Source organism: Protobothrops mucrosquamatus, unplaced genomic scaffold (assembly GCF_001527695.2).
Source record: "Protobothrops mucrosquamatus isolate PMUCROS unplaced genomic scaffold, P.Mucros_1.0 scaffold1026, whole genome shotgun sequence".
NCBI classification, from domain to species: domain Eukaryota; kingdom Metazoa; phylum Chordata; class Lepidosauria; order Squamata; family Viperidae; genus Protobothrops; species Protobothrops mucrosquamatus.
Genome location: NW_015387261.1, coordinates 29,124 through 50,069, shown reverse-complemented (window position 1 = coordinate 50,069; position 20,946 = coordinate 29,124). Strand labels below are relative to the sequence as shown.

Below are 20,946 nucleotides of genomic sequence, written 5' to 3'. Positions count from 1 at the left end.
CAAACACTCCACGCCACTGATAAGGAACTTGGCAGCAACTCCATAGCTGCCTGCCAAGAACTTTTTACTCCGATAACACAGACAAAAATACACACAGTTTTAATAGTCCAGTTTGTAATTAAATCCACAGCAAATAGGCGTTGTGTCCAAAGGTGCAAAGTGATTCGCCAGAGATTTAGCTTTGTCCGTCACAGAGTCCAAATGGCCACCACACTCTCTTTTATAGCCTGTGGGGTGGGGTCCAGTGACTCAGCTTAATCTCTGGCACGCCTCCTTTTCTGCTGCGCACGCTTGTCTCGCCTACGCTGGCGTGGGTCCAGCCACAACGTATCTTCATCACTATCCGACGGCTCGGAAACACCTGGCTCCTGGCCAATCTCTTCTCCGTCGGGAGACACCTGAGGCATTGCCAGAGAGGAGGGTCCTGGAGAGAGAGGCCTGGTCATCTCCTCTCCTTCATGTTCGGAGCCTTCTTCCTCCGATAAGATGGGCTCACAGGATGGAACCACAACAGATAGGAAACAGGGTGGAAAGGATAAGGCTATTAGCAATAGCTAGTGAGGTAAAGAGAAGAAAGGTATAGTGACCAACAGGAAGAGACTGATAAGAAGAAAGATGAAGAAAGGGCAAAAAAAAAGCCTTGCCCATTCAACTTATCTTGTAAGACCCTTGAGGTTTGCACCTTAGTTGAAACCTGAAACCAAAATATTCTGAGTTTTGACCCAGCTAAGCAATAACTTGTCCAGAATAGTTTGGTTGAACTTCTGGAAAATAATGCTTTTGTTTTGTATGCAAAACAAAACACACATTTTCCAAAGCCCTAATTCAAAGCAAAGTAAACCATTCATTTGACCAGGCTTCAGGTTTGGTGTCATGACGAGACGGGCGAAAATAACCGGAGCTCCGGCTTCCTAGCCTGATTTCTCTCTGTCTGGAGACCCCAAGAGGTTGGAAAGTTGCCCTGGAGAGGTGACAAAGAAGAAGGGAAGTCTTGGGAGCTTGGAGCCGACGGCAATCGGCCCAAACAAACCAAGGAAACTCTTCAAACCGACGGAGGAAAGGCTGCCTGTAAAGGTGCAGGCAGCCCAAGTCATAGACAATGGGGGGGGGAGCAAAGAGCTAATTGTCAACAATGTGTGAGAACTGAGTGAGATTGTTTCTTTTTATTCCTTTTCCCTGTGAACTTGGAAATAGAAATCCCCTGATTGGAAAAAATTTCTAAAGCAAAGATCCTAGGAAAATTTGGGAAGAAGGGAGTTAAAAACGGTGAAAAATCTTAAATGGGGGAACCAAATTAAGGAATACAAAAGAATATACAAAAATGGACTGATTTAAAGAAAATTTGGTTAACTCTTACAGCGTGGGAAAAAAATTCTTATCTAATTTCTGTGAGAAAGCAACTTAAAAAGAACTTTTTAAAACCTGGATATAGACCATTGATGGTGAACCTTTTAGAGACCGAGTGCCCAAAAGCTGGCCCCGCCCCTGCTCCACTCCCTGCCCCACCGCCCCGCCCCCACCCCGTCCCTATCCCGCCTGCCTGCAGAGCCACTTACCACCTCCAGGGCCCACTGCAGATTGCCCAGGCAGCCCAGCAGCGCCATGGTGGCCACACCCTCTGCCTGCGCCCCGCAGCATCAACTGCGCGATGGGGTGTGAGGGCAAAGTCTTGTCTACGCTGCCTGGCTGCCATGTCCTTGGCTGCACTGCTCTGCGTGGGCCACGCTCGGGGGTGATTCTCCTCCAGGGGGGCTGCTGGTGAGGAGGGGGTCATGGGGGGAGGCGAGGCTTGGGCAACGGCATGTGTGCCTACAGAGAGGGCTCTGAGTACTGTCTCTGGCATGCGTGCCATAGGTTCGCCACCACTGATATAGACAATACAGTAAATAAGGATATCTAGTGGTGAAAAGAGATACTACAACAATACTAAAAGAAAACAAAAGATTGTATTATTATTATTAATAATAATAATAATAATAATAATAATAATAATAATAATAATAATAATAATAATAATAATAATAAAGTTGGAAGGGACCTTGGAGGTCATCTAGTCTAACCCTCTGCTCAGGCAGAAAACCCTATACCATTTCAGACAAATGGAGGGACATGATTTACAACTTGGTTGGCATGCGTTCCTATGGTATGGGGAAAATAAAATTTATAAATATTTTCAAAACCACTATATTACAAATGCATTACTAACATGGGAAAAAATAAAATGTAAAATATGCTTGAAAATTCCAGGATGGCTTTCAACAATGGAAGCATTTGTACATCCAAATTTAGTCAGTGTCGAGAAAATATGGACACATAAAGGTATTCTAAATTCTGAAGGGAATTTAAAATCTAAACAAGATATGGAAAATCAGGGTATTGATCTATCATGGTGGGCATATTTACAAATGCAAGTGAGATACAATAAAGATGTTAAATTGTACGGATTTTATAAAGAGCAGACCTTGTTTGATCAGACATTATTAACCTCTGATGAGAAATTAATTAAGAAAATGTATAACTTTTTATTGAATTTAAAAATGGAAAATGAACAAATAAAAGAAACAATGATAACATGGGTAAAGAATTTTGGATATAATATAAATTTAGAGAAATGGCAAAACCTGTGGGAAAGAAATTATAAATTGACAATATCAATCTCTTACAAAGAAAACCTATATAAAACGTTTCATAGATGGCACTTTCCATCAGCAAGATTAGCAAAAATGTTGAAAAATATGTCAGAGAGATGTTGGAAATGTAAATGCAAATCAGGTACTTATTTTCATGTATGGTGGACATGCGTTAAAGCAAAGAGATATTGGACAAAAATACATACTTGGCTAAAAAAGATGTTGGGAAAACATGTAGATTTTAAACCTGAACTTTTTTAATTAGGTATAATGCCAGAAAAAAGTGATAAACAAAGTATATACTTGATTTTATATGTGATAAAAGTGGCAAGAATCATATTCGCACAATATTGGGAAAATGAAGCAATATCACCAAAGGAAGAAATAATTAAAAAAATACTAGATTGTGCGGAAATGGACAGACTTACTCTGAGGTTGAAAGAAAAAGAAGAAACAGAATACTATCAAACTTGGGACTTATTTTATCAATGGCTGGAGAAAAGAATAAAGGATTAGGAATTAAACCTGTATTAGTGAATGATAAACTCAGACAACACGTTTGTTGAACAAGGAGAAACTTCCTGACAGTTAGAACAATTAACCAGTGGAACAAACTGTCTCCAGAAGTGGTGAATGCTCCAACACTAGAAGTTTTAAAGAAGAGACTGGACAGCCATTTATCTGAAATGGTATAGGGCAGGGGTAGGCAACCTTGGCTCTTTTATGACTCGTGGACTTCAACTCCCAGAATTCCTCAGCCAGCATGGCTGGCTCAGGAATTCTGGGAGTTGAAGTCCACGAGTCATAAAAGAGCCAAGGTTGCCTACCCCTGGTATAGGGTTTCCTGCCTGAGCAGGGGGTTGGACTAGATAACCTCCAAGATCCTTTCCATCATCATCATCATCATCATCATCATCATCATCATCATTATTATTTACTATTGAATTCTATGAAAAAACCAATTAATACTTTAAAAAAAAACATTCACTCAACCAAACATGTTTGGCTAGCAGTAGCAACCTGCATGACACTGAGCCAAAGATGCAAATTAAAGCACAAATAGAACAAGTGGATGTCATCAGCTGTTTTCAAGTTGTCTCTAGGAAACATTTGGAAATAATACTCTGGATAGTACTCTTGTTCCACTTCCTTTCCTATTAAACCCATGAGATCAATTTGTGGCAACCAGCTGTTCTCAGTGTTCAATAGGTAAACTTGACCAAATTAAGCTCCCTTATGTAGGTGCTCAATGTGCTACAAACCTAGAAGATCTGTGACCAGAATAAAGCCTGCCAGAGAAGACCTTTTATGCATAAGCACTTAACATCATTTAGTGATGTATCTTGTGACAAGAAATAAGAAGAAAGAAGAATATAAGTATGCCAAATAAAATAGCATAATATGATGGAACAAATGCTAAATCAGCTTTAATCAGGAAATTCATTTTAATCATTTCACTTCCATCCCTGCTTCCTGGAGACTCTCTCTCTTTCCTTGTCTTTATTAAAAACTAACCGGATGGGGTGAAGGATACCAATTTTAAAAACAGAGAGAGGCTACATAGATTCCTCAGCAATGCTGTCATATCAAATTTGTGTCTTTTCTTGTTTCATTCTGTTTTGAGCATAGGAAAAAAGAAATAAGATACTGAAACCTCAGTCTTGGATCCTATGAAGACAGATATATATGATGTGATATATGATACCACGTATTCAGTATATGAAGTTATGCACATTATCTACTTATAACTGTTTAACCCATTTTTCTCCACAGAGAACTCAATGCCTCTTATATCCAAACACCTTGCCAAGGATTTTCTGTCAGTAGAGTAAGGCTATGATCAATCTCTCCCAGTCTCAAATGCCAACAGCCACTGGTTTCTGCCACACCCATCCTCATTTTTTGCCTCCCACCTTGTTGATTTATACCAGTTGCAGAGATTAATGGGAAGTTCAACCTAAGGAATTCAAGTTCTAAGGCAGTCTCGTCACCACTTAACGCAGAGCTGAAGCATTTTGATCACATGACTGTGGAGACAGTATGATGATCATAAGTGTGAGGATCAGTCGTAAGTCATTTTGTTTGGCACCACTGCACCACTGCAACTTTGAACGGTCATTAAACGAATACCAATAGCACTTAGACTTATATACCACCTCACAATTCTTTACAGCCCTCTCTAAGCATTTTACAGAGTCAGTATGTTGCCCGCAACAATCTGGGTCCTCATTTTACCAATCTCGGAAGGGTGAAAGGCTGAGTCAGCCTGGAGCCGATGAGGATTAAACTGCTGGCAGTCAACAGAATTAGCCTGCAATACTGCATTCTAACCACTACATCACCACAGCTCTTATGGTTATAAGTTGAGGATAGTTGTAAGTTGAGGATGATAGTAAGTTGAGGATGGTTGTAAGTTGAGGATGGTTGTAAGTTGAGGATTGCCTGCAGATAATTACACTCATGCTAGAAATCTAGATAAGAACCAAACAATCTGACTAATATAAAGTATTATCAAATTGTAGGATAATTATTAGTTCCCTATAAATCAAACTTGCTCAGGTTATTTCAAGAGCTAAACAGTATGACTTTGATCACATTTATGGAGGTTTCGGTAGGATTACTATGACAAGCACAATTACTTGGCATTTGTATCGATCCCTCTCTCGGAGAATTATTTCCTAGAAATTTCCCCAAAGAGCTTTAACATATTATAGGAGGTCCCTGACTGGAAAAATTGTGCAATTAATTATTTTCCCTAGCCCAGTGATGGCAAACCTTTTAGAGACCGAGTGCCCAAACTGCAACCCAAAACCACTTATGCATCGTCGGGTGCTGGGTGGGTGTGGCCCATTGGGTGGGTGTGGCCCATTGGGTGGGTGTGGCTGCAGTGGTAACAGCAGACTGGGTGGGAATTAAAAAGTTCAATCAATCAATTCCAACTTTGCGAGATTTTTTTTTCCCACGAGAAGTTGAAATAGACTGATTGAACCTTTTTTTTTTTTTTTTGTACATGGCGGTGGAGGCCTAAAGCAAAAAGGTTTTATAAAACCCAGCTGAAGGCCTAGGACTGAGGTGATGGTGCGCATGCCCACAGAGAGGGCTCTGAGTGCCGCCTCTGGCACCCGTGCCATAGGTTCGCCACCACTGCCCTAGCCAATCAGGAAATATGTTGTCCAGAATTAATATATCTGACATCACCCACAAAATTTCCCTGATGACTGTCTGGAAATTTTAACTAGACAATTTTCTACTGTGGTCTAACTTTCCTCCAAGGTATGTCAAACATCAGAGTGAAACCTACAGTAAAGCAGGTGAGGGTTTGGACAGAGGGAGCTATAGAAGCATTACAAGACTGCTTTGAATGCACAGATTGGGGCATGTTTAAGGAAGCAGCTACTGATAACCAACTTACAAATGTTGAGGAGTATGCCACCACNCGACACAGACTTCCTAAACAAACTGAATGCATTTTTGGTAGATTTGAGGCATCAAATAGCACTCCTGCTAGGAAAGCTGTGCCCCATCCTGATGAGCAAGTGCTAAGCTTTGATGTCACCTCTGTCTGGAAAACACTGCAGACAGTTAACATTCGGAAAGCAGCAGGCCCAGATAACATATCTGGACGTGTCCTCAGGGAATGCGCAAAGGAGCTGGCTTGTGTTCTCACAGATATTTTCAACCTCTCATTGCAGCAGGCAGTAGTCCCATCGTGTTTTAAGTGGTCCCATCATCTTGCCAGTGCCAAAAAAGTCCACAATTAGAGGCCTCAATGATTACCATCTGGTTGCACTGACATCCACCATCATGAAATGCTTTGAGAAGCTGATAAAGGACATTATTGTATCTAGCCTCCCGCCAGCATTTGACCCGCTTCAGTTTGCCTACCAACCAAATCGCTCTACGGCGGACACTATTTTTTCTGTTCTCCATCTGAGCTTGAAGCACTTAGAGGAAAGAAATACTCATGTGCGTTTGTTGTTTGTCGACTTCAGTTTGGCGTTTAACACAATCATTTCCCAGCATCTAGTAGACAAACTGGGCCTTTTAGGCTTAAACACTCCTTTGTGCAACTGGATTCTTGATTTTCTTACCAACAGGCCCCAATATGTGCGAGTTGGAACAAATACCTCTAATATCATTTTCTTGAGCACAGGTTCTCCTCAGGGCTGCGTCTTAAATCCACTGCTGTTCACCCTGTTGACCCATGACTGTCGTGCTAGGTTTGCTACCAACCATATTGTGAAGTTCGCAGATGACACAACAGTAGTTGGCCTTATTCAGGATGACAAGGTGGAAGCTTACCGCAAGGAGGTTGAGGGGTTGGTGAGCTGGTGTAAGGAAAACAGCCTAGTTTTAAATACTGGAAAAACCAAAGAGATCATTGTCGATTTCAGAAAAGGCAGGCACAGCCACACTTCTCTGTGCATTAATGATTCACCTGTGGAGATGGTTACCAGCATCAAATTCCTGGGTGTACAGCTAACGAGTAGGTTGGCTTGGTTGCTCAACAGTGAGAAACTGGTGAAGCGGGCACAGCAGCGCCTGCATTTTCTACGTCGCATAAGAAAAGCACATCTTCCTTCCCCTGTCCTGACCACTTTCTACAGGGGGACGATCGAGAGCATCCTGTCATACAGCATCATAGTCTGGTTTGGAAGCACCACTGCCTCAGACAGGAAGGTGGTGCAGAGAGTGGTGAGAATGGCCAAAAAGATCATTGGCAGTTCCCTCCCTCCCATCCAGGATATAGCACAGAAGCGCTGCTTGAGCAGGGTCCATAAGATTATCTGGGACACTACACATCCTCTTCACGACCTGTTTTCCTTGTTACCTTCTGGGAGGAGGCTTCGTGGTATCTGTAGCAGAACATCCAGATTCAGCCAGTTTCATTCCATACAGCATTAACCTTGTGAACTCTCAAGTTTCCTCCTTCCGTTATATATTCAAGATGTACAGTATTTAATATTTATTTGGTATGTATATGTAGGGGTGTGGGTCTATACATATGTTGTACATAGTATATTTATGTGTGTGTCATGTATGTGTTTCACTTTGAGAGCGGGCAACTAAATTTCATTTTTGATGTGTGCTGTTGTGCCCACAGTAAAAAAATGACAATAAAGGTTATCTTATCTTATCTTATCTTATCTTAATATGACTCTTCCACCGTTAGCAGCAAAAGGATGTTGCTCATAACAAGTAATCTTAAAATCTTTTACTACCACTGCTTATTGGAATGGCTTTGTTCTTGTACTAACTCTACTAACAATTAAATGATTTATCTGGCTATATAATTGCAATGGGAAAGATCTCTACCTTTTCAAGTATTTCAGAGAGTCTTATAAAACAGTTCCGTAGGAAATGAAAACAGCTATTCTGAGGACAAGACTGTGGAACACTCAAGGTGGCTAACAACAACAACATTAAAAGACAAATTAAAACCACTTCAAAACTACACATATTTATACTGTAAATTTAAAATGGAAGCATTTAAAATCTTCAAGGGATGGGAAACTCTTGGGTTTTAGTCATTTCTGGCTATTCTCATTCCAAACAGCTTCTGTTACAGAAATCAAGCTATGTGCATACCTATAAAGCTTTGACCTATAAACAGAAAACAAATTATACTTTAGAATTAGATCAGGTCTTACATAAATAATGACCAGTCTACAATAATTCACCGAGCCCCATAATCATAACCACCCAGCAAGTTCTTCCCAGAGTTACACCTTTTTTCTATACCTGTGTAAAATGTTTCTTCCACTAAAACTAGGGCATAGCAAATTTTCTCTATGATAAATCAGAGAATGTTATCTTTGCTAACTGTGCCTTTCAACTCATGTATGTGAATATTATAGATGCAGATCTAAGTTTAGCTTTATGAAACTATCCAATTACTTCCTGCTTCCAGCTCTTAGCAACAATAACTAATTCATAGCGGGTTTTAACCTTCACTAAGCACTCACAAGGTTAGCTTTCTTTGAATGCTTTTAAGTGAAGACTTTTTTGTGCAGTTGACCTGTCTTCTGGAAAAAAATTACGAAGAGCCCAGGCAACATTTTTCTCAATTTGAAGGCCTCCCATGTTCATCCTACTATATGTTACTTCATTCTTCTTCCAAAGAAAACTGATTCAAAAAAGAATGCAAAATTGCTGACAATTTCATTAGGAGACCTCTTGGTTATTGCAATAGTGTAAAATTTCTTCAGTAAATCCATCAGTGCACATCTCATTAAAAGTATTGCAAAACATGCATTAGGTGCTCTGAATTAGTGGATTTTCCAAAACTCTTGTGATATAACCAGATTAAGTAGCCTGGGTGAAATGCAAAGGATTGCAAGTACTGAAACATAGTGACCAAAATTTGCAATCCTGGCAGCATCTAAGATTTTCCAGATAGTTGGAGGATAGGTGGAATCTTCAAGATATCAGCCCTTTGATAATTGCACAAGGTACTTGAAAAGCACATCCATTTGACCTGAACGTAACATGGCTACATGACTTAACTGCAGCAACTGAAAATGTTTGCAGTGAAACTCACAACACAGGGAGTGTTTCCTTCTCTCAAAGGGCTTGTACCTGGCTCCGAAGAATGTGAACACTCTAGCTCAAAGTGCAAATATTCTTTTCTCAGGTAAAATATTCTGGAGAGCAGTGTTTAGCTAGCTATAAGTGCACTTGGGGAAAAAATATTATCTAGCCAATTTCAGTCTGAAATTGATTTTGGTTGCACTAACAACTTGATTTGAAAGAGGAACAGAAGTGTACACTTTTTTTTGTCTTTGATCTGCTATTTATATGTGATATAATAACTCTTCAGATCATTTGAAACAGCACTGTGGATTGGAATTTGATGATTCACAATGATTCACCTTCTATATCCAGAGATGTTACTGCTCAGCCAAAAAGGTAACAATAGAGGATGTGTGATATGATCCTGTGGAAATTTATCCTGGTTCTTCAAGTTACTGAAAATGACTGGATAATGTGATGGTAACTGATCAGATGGTGTGTGTGTCCATGCACCCATGCTTTGAGTCAGGGTTCATTACTGGCAACTGACAATATTTTCAGAAGTCACCTGCCATTGATTTCTTTCTAGGGCTGAGAGAGAGTGACTTCAGCGGTCCCCAACTTTTCTGGCTTGGTGTGGACCCAGTTCCGAACAGGCCACATCCCAGTAGTGGGCCACAGTCCAGGGGTTGGGGACGTAGCTGGCTTCATGCTTAGGGTGTGACTAGAACTCATGATTTCCCAGTGCCTTAACCACTACACCAAACTGGCTCCAGATTTTTAAAGAGCACTTACTATCATTATGTATAAATATGCAGGTCTTCCTTTTTCAATCCAGCTCTACTGAAACTATATGCTTGGAGATAGTGAAAGGAACTTCCTTCCTCAATCTAAGCACACACTAACGGTGGGAACATCCTCTCCCAGAATTTTCAGAAATAGCTATACTGGTTGAAGAATTTGGGGAACTGAATCTCCCACACATGAATGAGTGACTCTGAATAAACTATTTGCTATCGCACAGTTCCTGTCTGTAAAAAAAAAGGAAATTAGCAACTTGCCAGGAAGTTGTTTATGAAAATGAAAAGAACAAAAAAAAAACACCACAAAATAACTGGAGTACTTCCATACTTCAGAGTCAAAATCTTCTTGAAAATAAACTCCTAATTTATTTCCAAACCACCTATTTCAAACGGCTGGCCTTAGGGCAAAGATCAAAAGTTAGAAAACTTTCTTGTAGGATGGTGTAAATTTGAAGCATTTTTTTCTCATTTATTCCCTCCCCCTCCTACAATGGCTGGATTCATGTAGTATGCTAAGCCAAGACCAAACAAACACATGATGGCTTAAGATGGTATATAAACCAACCCTTTAAATCTAGGAATCAAATGAGCGCTGAATTGCTGTCTTGGTAGGCTAGCATTGGTAGCTTCTTCAGGGGCTCCAATAGATCACAGAAAATTCCATTTACTGTATCATGTTCCTGGTCATGTTAAGGTTTAGTAGAGGAAGCTGCGAGTATGCTGGTGATAAGCCCAGATTACCTTCCTCACTCAACAGCCTATAGATCAGACCTAAATCCATGCTAGCTCTACCACCCCAGTACAGGAACAGTAGTATATTTTCCTCATGGATTGTTTAATAAGAGGTAGAAGCGATATTTGGCATGAAAAGAAAAAAAATCAACCCTGTTTCACTTAGAGCAGTAACTCTGATTTGCTTCCCTTTCCCCTCTCTTTACATAGAACAGAATTTCTGTTTTTGCTTTGCTTCCATACATCCTCTTTTGACAGAAAAACGTGTAGAAATTCCTAAATTCAAGTTTCTTTTTGGGGAGTACAAAGCTCAGTTCTGTCTTCTTCCCCACTCTAAGCACATCCACTTGATTTTAATGCGACTGGACATGAATTCCAATTTTATCCAGATACATAAATAACTTATGAGCAATGATTTGGAAAACCTGATGGCTTCATTTTATATTTATATTTGACTAGCAAGTATACAAAATAATCTGGATGAGGAAATGTTACCAGTGCTTTGTGATCCATTTACAATTAGGGCATACCAAGCGAATTAAGCTTGTTACCACCAAAACAGGGCAGGGCTCAGGAATCACATTAAAACATACCAGTTGGAACACTTGACCTACAAGATAACTAAAGAGGAAGTAAAATGCTTATACTGAGACATCCTTTCCCAACATCACTATATCACAGTCTAGCCCAGTGGTTCTCAACCTGTGGGTCGGGACCCCATTTGGGGTCGATCGACCATTTCATGGGGGTCGCCAAGCAAGGCTGTCCGCCATTTTTTTTGCCAATTTTTTCGTCCATTTTTTTCCCCCTTTTCCGGCGGGTGCCTTACCTCCCTTGGGCTGGGCCAGCTGGTGGTCGGCCTGCTCCGTCTCTGCCGCTTGCCAGCTACGCCTCGGCCGGCGCAGGGGGCGGAACCACGCATGTGCGGCGGTCCCGGGCAGGGAAAGTCCTTGACTTACGACCGGTTGGGTAGTCCTCGACTTACGACCGGTTTAGTCCTCGACTTACGACCGGTTTAGTCCTCGACTTACGACCGGTTTAGTCCTCGACTTACAACCGGTTGGGGTCGCGGCATTAAAAAGGTTGAGAACCACTGGTCTAGCTTGTTTTAAGTTTTACTAACAACTCACATCTAGCCAATTTGCCTACTTTCCCCCTGCTTTTCTCCTACATTGTTTTTCAGGAGCTGTGAAATGAAAAGGAATGCACTATTTAGAAAAAGAGAGGCAGTTAATAAATTAGAGATTTGATTGTTCACACAGTACAAAGACATCAAGAGAGGGGGCCAATGCATACGTACCCTCTGCTATATCAACCTGCTATTATCAGTAATTCTTTTGAAGTATTTGATGGCAGAAACATTTTCTAGTCATTCTACTCATTTACAATATTGTATAAGCTGAGCTCTGGGATCGTCCTCAGTTTCATCCGACTGTGATGGAAGCTGGTGGCACCACTCCTCTCTCAGTAAAAGTGGGCAGGGTATTAAAAATCAAGACTTTTTACATATCATCCTTCCCCTTCCTTGACCAACAAAGCTGCTCCTCTCTTCATGGCTTGATCCATGTAGTGAGACATATAGAGCAGGGGTCCCCAACCCCCAGTCCATGGACCAGTACCGGGCCGCAGCATGCCAGCAACTGGTCCACACAAACAAGCAAAGCCCCATCTGAGAGATGCAGGCTCACATCCTCTGGTCCGCAGAAAAACCTCTCTCCACGGAACTGGTCCCTGGTCCCCAAAAGGTTGGGGACCTCTGATATAGAGAATAGGTATCAGGGGGGGTGGAGAGGGACAAATGTTATTTTAACCCGCAAAAGGGGGCTGTTTTGAAAAGCAAGAGATGAGAGTAAGGGGAAGGAAATATCTCACTAAAACTACCACCTATCCCACTACATCATTGCTGGCTGTGGAATTCTGGGAGTTGAAGTCCACATGCCTTAAAATTGTCAAGGTTGAGAAACACCGCACTACATTGACCCAAAGATGAAACCAAAATACCTTGTAAATTCTGATGTAACTCATACATTTTGCAAAGCCTTAATGTATTCTTTTTCTCTTTTCCTTTTTATTTCTATTTTCGTGTTATGATATTGACAAAAAAGAGCATTTTTCCAAGAAGCAATTGCTTTCAGTACAGTGGCAAGAAGAGAAAATTAAATGGCTCCAGCACAATGTTATTCTGATTTCTAAAGCATAGGTACTGTATTACTCACATTCACACAACTGAAATGAAATTGCATTCAAGTAATTGTCTTGGGATTGCTTGTAGTTGTTGTTTGTATTCTAGGTAAGTTGGGGACAAATACAATAGCCTGGGGCTTAGCCTGGGGCTAAGGTTAGGGAGACCCAAGTTCAAATTCAACTCAAGTGAACTTAGTGAATGATTTGGGTCAGTCATTCTCTCAGTTCAACTTACTTTCCTGGATTGTTGTTGGGGGAAAAAAAATTGGAGGATCAGTTTCATATATCCTGCTTATATTCCTAGAGGAAATATAACAATAAAAAAACATAAAAGAAGAATACACTCTTATCTACAGGAAGGTTTGTAACATTGCCCAAGACCAACACAAAAGCTGGTGACCGAGTGCCATGACTGCATCTCTCCTATCCAAGTTTCATGAGCTGATAGCCTGACATTAGCCACATTGGGGGGGGGGGGGGAGGGGGGAGGGGAGAGGGGAAGATTGGACTGTAAGGAAAAAGGGGAGGATGGAAGCCCAACTGAGCCTTGTGAGAAGCTTCAGCCAGCCAAGGTCATCTATCAATATGCAGAGTTAGGAACCAAGAATCTGTTTCCTAAACAATATACAAGCACCTAACTCAGTGTTTCTCAACCTTGACAATTTTAAGGCATGTGGACTTCAACTCCCAGAATTCCACAGATAACTAGGGGATAACTAGGGGATGGTGGGGCGGGGCAGGGGGGAGGGGAGGGGAGGGGAAGGGGAAAAGCTACTTTGTATTGTACTGATTGCATTGGAAAACCTCAGATTCAGCTTATGCTACTTCTGTAACCACCTAAGCTTCAGTAAGGTATACACTTGGCAAAAATAAATGGCCAGAAATCTTTCTTTGCTAGATGACCGAGTGGGACTGTTGACACATAGACTTTAATAATTTGCAGACAGGAGATAAAAAAAACTAACAATTTCACCTCCTGTCCATCCCAATTGTGGTCACTAAATCGGGATTACTTATATTCTCAAATACTGTAGCTATGATTGTTAGAAAAAGCTATAACTCAAAAGAACACAAATTTGTCCCCAACTTATCCTAAGCAATCCCAAGACAATTACCTGAATACAATTTGGTATCAGTTGTGTAAATGTGATTAACACCTGTATTTTAGAACCTGTACCAGATCAGATGTCTCTAAAAGTTCCAGGAAAATCGGGAACAAAATAGTGCCAAAATCTCTACCAGGTAAATGAAATCATCTTATTGCTCAGAGGTTTTGTTAACACTGTCTCTAACAAATGAATTCATGGTGCTCTCATTTATCCTGTTCAAACAAACCTCCTACCTTCTACATTATTCCCCACCTCCTGACCCAGTTCACCATATGTCAGAGCTAAAGAATTCATATATTCTCTGGCTACAATCCAAATGCACTGCCTTGCCATCTCAAATATTGATTGATTCATCCTTCATCCTTCTCCCATTCCATCTCTGTAGCTTTAAAATTAAAACTAAATACAGAACAGGAAAGATCAACAAACTGAAAACTGCAGACATAAATCCATGGGACTTTTATTTATCTGCCTAGAAACTGATCAAAAATGAGAAGCAGGCATCAATCAGATCTCCCTAGGAATAGCATTATTTCCTCTACGTGTCACCAAACTGGGGACCATACCTCACATTATGTATGATCTTTCTATATGTAGACAGATTTATACGAAAGAACATTACCTTAAAACAAGGGGAAAGTCATATGTATCATAGTTCTTTACCCAAGCACCTTTCTTACCTAATTGGACAGGTCTTCCCCACTTATAAATTAGATATTAAATTGATTTGGTTACAGAGAAAAGTGTAAAGACAATTATCTAAAAGTACATCATTCTTGGGCTAAAGTATAGAAAACCAAAAATTTAAAAAATAATAATTGTCTGGCTAGTTATAATATGATTATAAAACCAGAGAAGCTTACTTACAGGTAGGTAATAATGAAATTATTTACAATAGGAGAAAGTACATCTGAATCTTAAATTTAAGGTTGACTAAGTAGCAATGGAGATTTTATGGAAATTTTGTTGACTGAACATAACAAATACCGTTAACACCATTATCACGGCACTCAATGGTTAGTTTATATGATTTAACAATTACCAAACTCTGTTCTTTACATTTGTGTTGTACGTAGAAATTGCATTTGTATTTCAGGTTCTTTAATCCTATAGAAATGTTCAAATATGGTAGCTAATTTATGGTATTAAAAGGTGAAAACTTACATTAAAATGCACACATTTAAATGTGAAGAAAACAGAAGTTTGATGGATCTTCCTCAAAAGTGCTACCATTTTCAGAAAGACTTAATATTCAGAAAATAAATGTAATTTCAATTTTACCAGATCTAGCAATTTAGTGCTTAGTACAGAATTGTTGAAGAACCACAATTTACAGCAATCCTCATCTAATCTGGGTGATGAAGCAGCCCTCAGTAATTCTAGAGGGCTACAGTATTGATCTAGGTCAAGTATCACTTGTTTTGATAGTTTGATTATGCCATTTTGTAGGGAGAATATTCTCACTCAGCAATTAGCTGCTGGGGTGCTCCCTTTTTAAAAAAAAATGAAATAATACAAAGCTATCACAAGCATTAAGTGGATCTTAGATCAAAATTAACAGAAGTATACTATCATCTATTTCTATAACATGGCTACAATCAGATGCATTATTTGTGATGTGCAAAGATATTTTCCTATGTCTGATCACCTATAGCAGGGGTCTTCAAACTTGGCCCTTTTATGACTTGTGGACTTCAACTCCCAGAATTCCTCAGCCAGGAACGCTGGCTGAGGAATTCTGGGAGTTGAAGTCCACAAGTTGTAAAAGGGCCAAGTTTGAAGACCCCTGACCCATAGCAATCTCCTAGAACACTGGCCTCAGTACAAGAAGTTCAACTTGGTTTTTAATGCTGACATTTGACTGAGTGACCAACATTGAATTAGCTTTGTGACAGTTTTTAAGAACATTTACAAGATCAGCAATTATTCAAAAGCATGCATGAGAACAAATGTAATATTGATACAGGTATGCACATTTATTATACAATGGTATTAATTATGCACACAAACTGTACCACTTATGAAACGGACTAAAGAACAACCAAAAGAGACCAAAATATCAGTGATTATACCTATTTCTATTTTTCCTACAACAACTCTGTAAGTTGGGTTGGTCTGAGAGTGACTGGTCCAAAATCAATCAGTCGGCTTTCATGAATCAGGAAGCCTAGAATTCACAGTCTCCTGGGTTCTAGGCCAACACCTTAACCACTGGCTCTGTTTAGAACCCTTTGCCAACATAATAATTTTGTTCTGTACTGTGGTATATTCCTTCCATGCAGGTCCCATGTCTTTAAGTCAAACAGAGCCACAAGGGTATTGGGGATGGTAAATGACATCAAAATAGCAGGTATAACTGGGAGATCGAAGACCCACCTCGTTTTAACATATGTCTTATGCGTTGCACATAGAAACACGGTTAAGACTTCAATTGTCCAGATCATAACCACCATTTTGATATTGTTCACCCTTTTCTGCAGATACACAAATGGAGATTTAGAAAGTATTTTTACCAGTTTTCTACAAGTTGGTATTCTCCAGATGTTCTACAACTTTCAGAAATCCAGTTTTCACCCTGCAAATGACATCTATAAATAGAAATCAATACTTTGTATCCTAAATGAAACAAACTTGGGAATTGTTGCACTACTGCTCTTTTCCAGGGAGAAGAGATTCAGTGCTAACCTACAAATGATGTTGCGCGTACCTCCCCACTCAAATCAATTTCTGACAATAATTTCCTTTCTTCATTAGACCAAAGTCCACCAGGTTCATTATTCTGCTTCCAACAGAATGTAAGAGAGGCGTTTAATGTTCATGATCAAAATCCAACAGGAAATAATATTCCCCAAAACTTGCCCCTAGTACCTGTCACACAAGAATTGGATTACTCACTAGGTTTAATTCACAGTGTCATATCAACCTATTACTCCATTAATTGTCTTTTTAAAGACTCAGAAAGCATTTAATTACAATTCCAAAGGTGGTTTTTAAAAAGGCAACTGGGCTTTGGGGTTTATTTGGTTTTTTTGAAAGTCCAGTTGTCTTTTGAAAAACCAGCTTTGGGACAACCACAACCTGGATGAGTGAGAATCTCCACAGACATTTCATTACAACCACTGCAATCTATCACTCTATGTAGCGATTAAAAGGCCATCCATTTATGACAGTCAATGAAAAACCCGTAAGTAAAACTGGAGCAAGGCATTTTGCTATTCAGGTCACCCAACAACTGGTATCAGAAGTATCCTGTGATGTACTCTAGAGATAGAAAGGAACTCTCATTACTTACAGCCATTGATAATCTTATCATTTAATTGCGTCTAACACCATTTTAGACACCATGCTCACAAAATAGCCTTACTCATATTTAACTGTACCATAGTTTACTCATTTAAGGCTTTTTTCTGATTTGCATTACACTGTTTCAATAATACCCTCACCTCTGTACTGTTGCTGCCTTAGTACCACACGATCAAGTAGTCATGCCAAGGCTACAGTGTGGTTAGTAACCTTTTGCTGCCATGTACCATACCAATGGCTGGGATAAAGGTTCCTGAATTTTCTTGGTTCATGGCATCCCTTGCAGTTCCCAAACTATGTGTCATGGCACCCAGAACACTGCAGCAAACTCACTAACAGTTCCATTTATTATGTAGTAAAATATCCTGCGACCTCTCCTGTGAGTTCACTGTGATGTCCTTGTGCGTAGTTTGGGAACTGTGGGATTGGTGGGGTCACACTATGCCAAGGTTTGTTTCAATTATTTTGTCATCAAGACAAGTGTTAGCTGATGTCCACCACATTATGCCAAATAGCCAAGACATGCCTATAGTTTGGGGAGCCTAAAGACCAGTTCAGTTTATTCACACATGTGACTGGAGCATGATTTGAGGCCAAAACTCTAGCCATGGGAATCCATAGCATGGCCTACAATGACGTACCAATCTTGACACAAAGGATGCAACTTACATCTGATGTGTCTGATGTTCAGAGGCAAGTATTAAATTGCAACCTTTTCTCAATGATATTATGACCCAGCTGTTGTCATTTTGACATTGCTTGTTGAAGATACTGATCAGGGCAAGTATTTTTATTTTTTTTAACTGAAAAATGCTTATGGTCTTGTCTTATACTTTTGTTTTCATGTTTCCAAATGAAAATTGTGTGAAACTACCCTAACATTTTCCAGCAATCATGGTCAGCAGTGGTGCTCAGAGCCGCTAAGATTGACAGGTGACTTGGGGCTTAAGATCTTGAGACCGGCCTGCTGTCATAAGCCAGAAGCTGCCAGAGCCGGCAGGTTCACACGACAGGCCAAGTCAAACCAAACCAACCAGTTCGGACTGGGCACAACTGCGGGACTGAGAGGGAAGACAGCAGCTTCTCTCGGTTCCAACCCCGGTTGGGCACCCTTGGCTGAGAAGCGGGCTCTGGTCTCCTTACCGCTGTTGCCTCGGTTGCGCATGGTCGCGTAAGCGTTGTAAACCTCCCGTCTGACATAGTTCAGGAAGCCGTCCTTCTTGGCAAACCTGCAGACCAAAGCCTGGTCGTAAAGGCAGTTGAGGAGGAAACAGCTCTGGACGCCGTCGGGATCGCCTGCGGGGCTCTGCTCCACCAGGGCCAAGTTGCAACTCGGGTTCTTGCAACAGGCGCGGACGCAATCGCGGCTGCTTTCCACCGGCGGCGAAGCCAGGAAGGTCGCGCCGTTCTCCACCGAGGCATTCGTGTCCAGCACAAACTCCGGAAACCCGGCCGTAAATTGGCCAAGACACATTTCTCCAAACGAGGTTCCGTCCCCATTTTGTTCCTGACCGAGAACCAGGCCGGGTAAAAAAAACAAAGTCACCAGGAGTCCGGCCTGTAGCCGGCCCCTACTTCGGCCCATCTCAGCCCAAACGAGCGGAACGAGCGCAGTTCTCCGGGCCCCGAGATCTTTTCAAAGGCAGATCCGCCCCCGAATACCGAGCAGAGAGGCGAGAAAAGGCTCCGGACGAGCAGGACCGTTCACCTCCGTCTCTCCTCCGAGCGTCTTTTTCTCCAGCGGGGTCCCTGGAACTCGAGCCCTTCTGCGAGAAATGACTCTCCCAAGTTGCCTTCCTCTTCTTCAGGGCGAGATCGGCCGCCCCGAAGCCTCTCTCTGCCCCCCGCCCCGCGTCCGGCAGGCACTCCTGGCCTCGCTTGCAGGCGGTCGGCGGCTGGGAAACCCGCCGCCTCAACCCGAAGCTGTCGGGGCAGCCCCTGCGACGTAGCCGAGCGGGCTCTCTCTTGCTTTGAGCCTTGGGCCCTCTTTCTTTCCGGATCTTGGCTCCGGTTCCTTTTCCTTTTTTCTTCGTTTTGCTTCCTTTACTTACTTACCTGTAGAGTTTCAGGTGAAACTGACTCATAGGCTACTCTACCGTCAGAGAGGGTGGCGCCCTTTTCCGAGGAAATCTCCAGTTAACTCTTTAACAAACTGTCCGCGACCGGCTGCTCCGTCCTGCCCTTAAATAGCATTCAAGGACAGACAAAGGACTCCTGCCAGGTGACAGGAAGTGAAATTCGACGCCCTCGCCTCGTCTTTCTTCGTTTTGACTGCAAGGGAGAAGCCGGGAGGGGCTTGGTAAAATCCAGTTTTCTCTCCCAAATTAAAAGAAAAAAAAAGCAGAAGGGCCGGAGTTCATAAGTTAGTTCACTCGTGGAAAGAAGACAGGGGCTCTATTTCTGCTTTTTGTGGTTAGTTATGCAGGATGTAGGGAATAGGTTTTTGTGTAAGAAGGCATAAAGAAGCCGTGTTAGTACCTAAAAAGCATATTGGATAATCTTTATTAGAAACAAAGGACTGGGATAATAAAGGCTGAAGAAAAGGAAATGTGTGTTTTTTTTTAAAATTCGAGTTTAATGTAAAAACAGAAACATCAAAATCTATCTGAATTTATTCATGAAAAGGCAGGATACAAATGTCATATACTTGAGCAAATTCACCAAAGAAACATAGAAAGCCACCGATTTAATCCTAAATTTTTATACCACATAGATATGCTTGCCTGACAACTAAAATTACAATCCTATCATTATTTTCATTTATGTATTTATTTAAATTTGTTACAGCCATATTTTCCATACTGGTGGAGGAAAAGAGCCCATTAAACACACTAGGAATTCATTTTGAGGAGGTCACTATGTATTAGAAGAGCTATCTAAGTGTGATAAAAAGGATGTAAAAAGTTATCAAATTGATAACAACCACCCCATGCTTATTGAAACTCCCAAATGTGCGTGTGTGTATGTATACCACACTCACACAAACCTACTCAGTCAGATCCTTTGAGGGTTTCCAAGCTTTAAAATCATGAAACCACAAAAGTGATAATCATATCCAATGATCCAATTGTGTGAAATATCAGAGTGTGTGGTAAAGGTCTTTAAAGGATACACGAAAAAATTGCAAAGAATTGTGCAGATTGCCCTTGTCATTAATTGATAGATGTATCCATAGAAATGGACAAATCTTTAAAAATTCATTAATGTTTTAAAAAAATCTGGGACCATGGCATATAGGTGATCTAACTTCTGTTTAGCAAATCTAAAAGTGTTATATACTAGCCTGAGTCTGTTTTATGAAATATTGTTTCAGTATTTCTTTTATTTCTAATTCAAATTTTCTATATTGTAATCCATGCATCTTTTTCCACCAGACACATCGGGTACAGTATTATCTTATCACAAATGAATGATTTAAATATACCTGAAACTGTCCCCGGTAGATTAAATTTTATTTATTTGAAAAAACATATTTAGATTTGGGTTTACAAACCCAAATCTTCCAGCAAAGAAGCATTAAAATACCATCTCCCACCAATAAAATTTCCCCCAAAATTCAATTACATTAATATAGGTCATGATAAGAAATCAAAATTGGATTGATATTGTTTTACATTTCTCAAGTGAGATATTAAACAAGTATCCCATTTTGAATAACTGCCATGGAGATTT

At 40.7% G+C, this 20,946-nt stretch overlaps 1 protein-coding gene across 1 annotated transcript in view; it reads right to left on the bottom strand.

Annotated features, from left to right (window-relative positions):
* SPINT1 (serine peptidase inhibitor, Kunitz type 1) overlaps window positions 1-18,859 on the bottom strand; it is a 33,533-nt gene extending 14,674 nt beyond the window's left edge. Inside the window, exon 1 of the mRNA XM_015819960.1 lies at window positions 18,418-18,859. Within this exon, the coding sequence (XP_015675446.1) occupies window positions 18,418-18,859 (442 nt within the window). The remainder of the gene's footprint in view (window positions 1-18,417) is intronic.
* Between the last annotated feature and the right edge of the window lie 2,087 nt (window positions 18,860-20,946).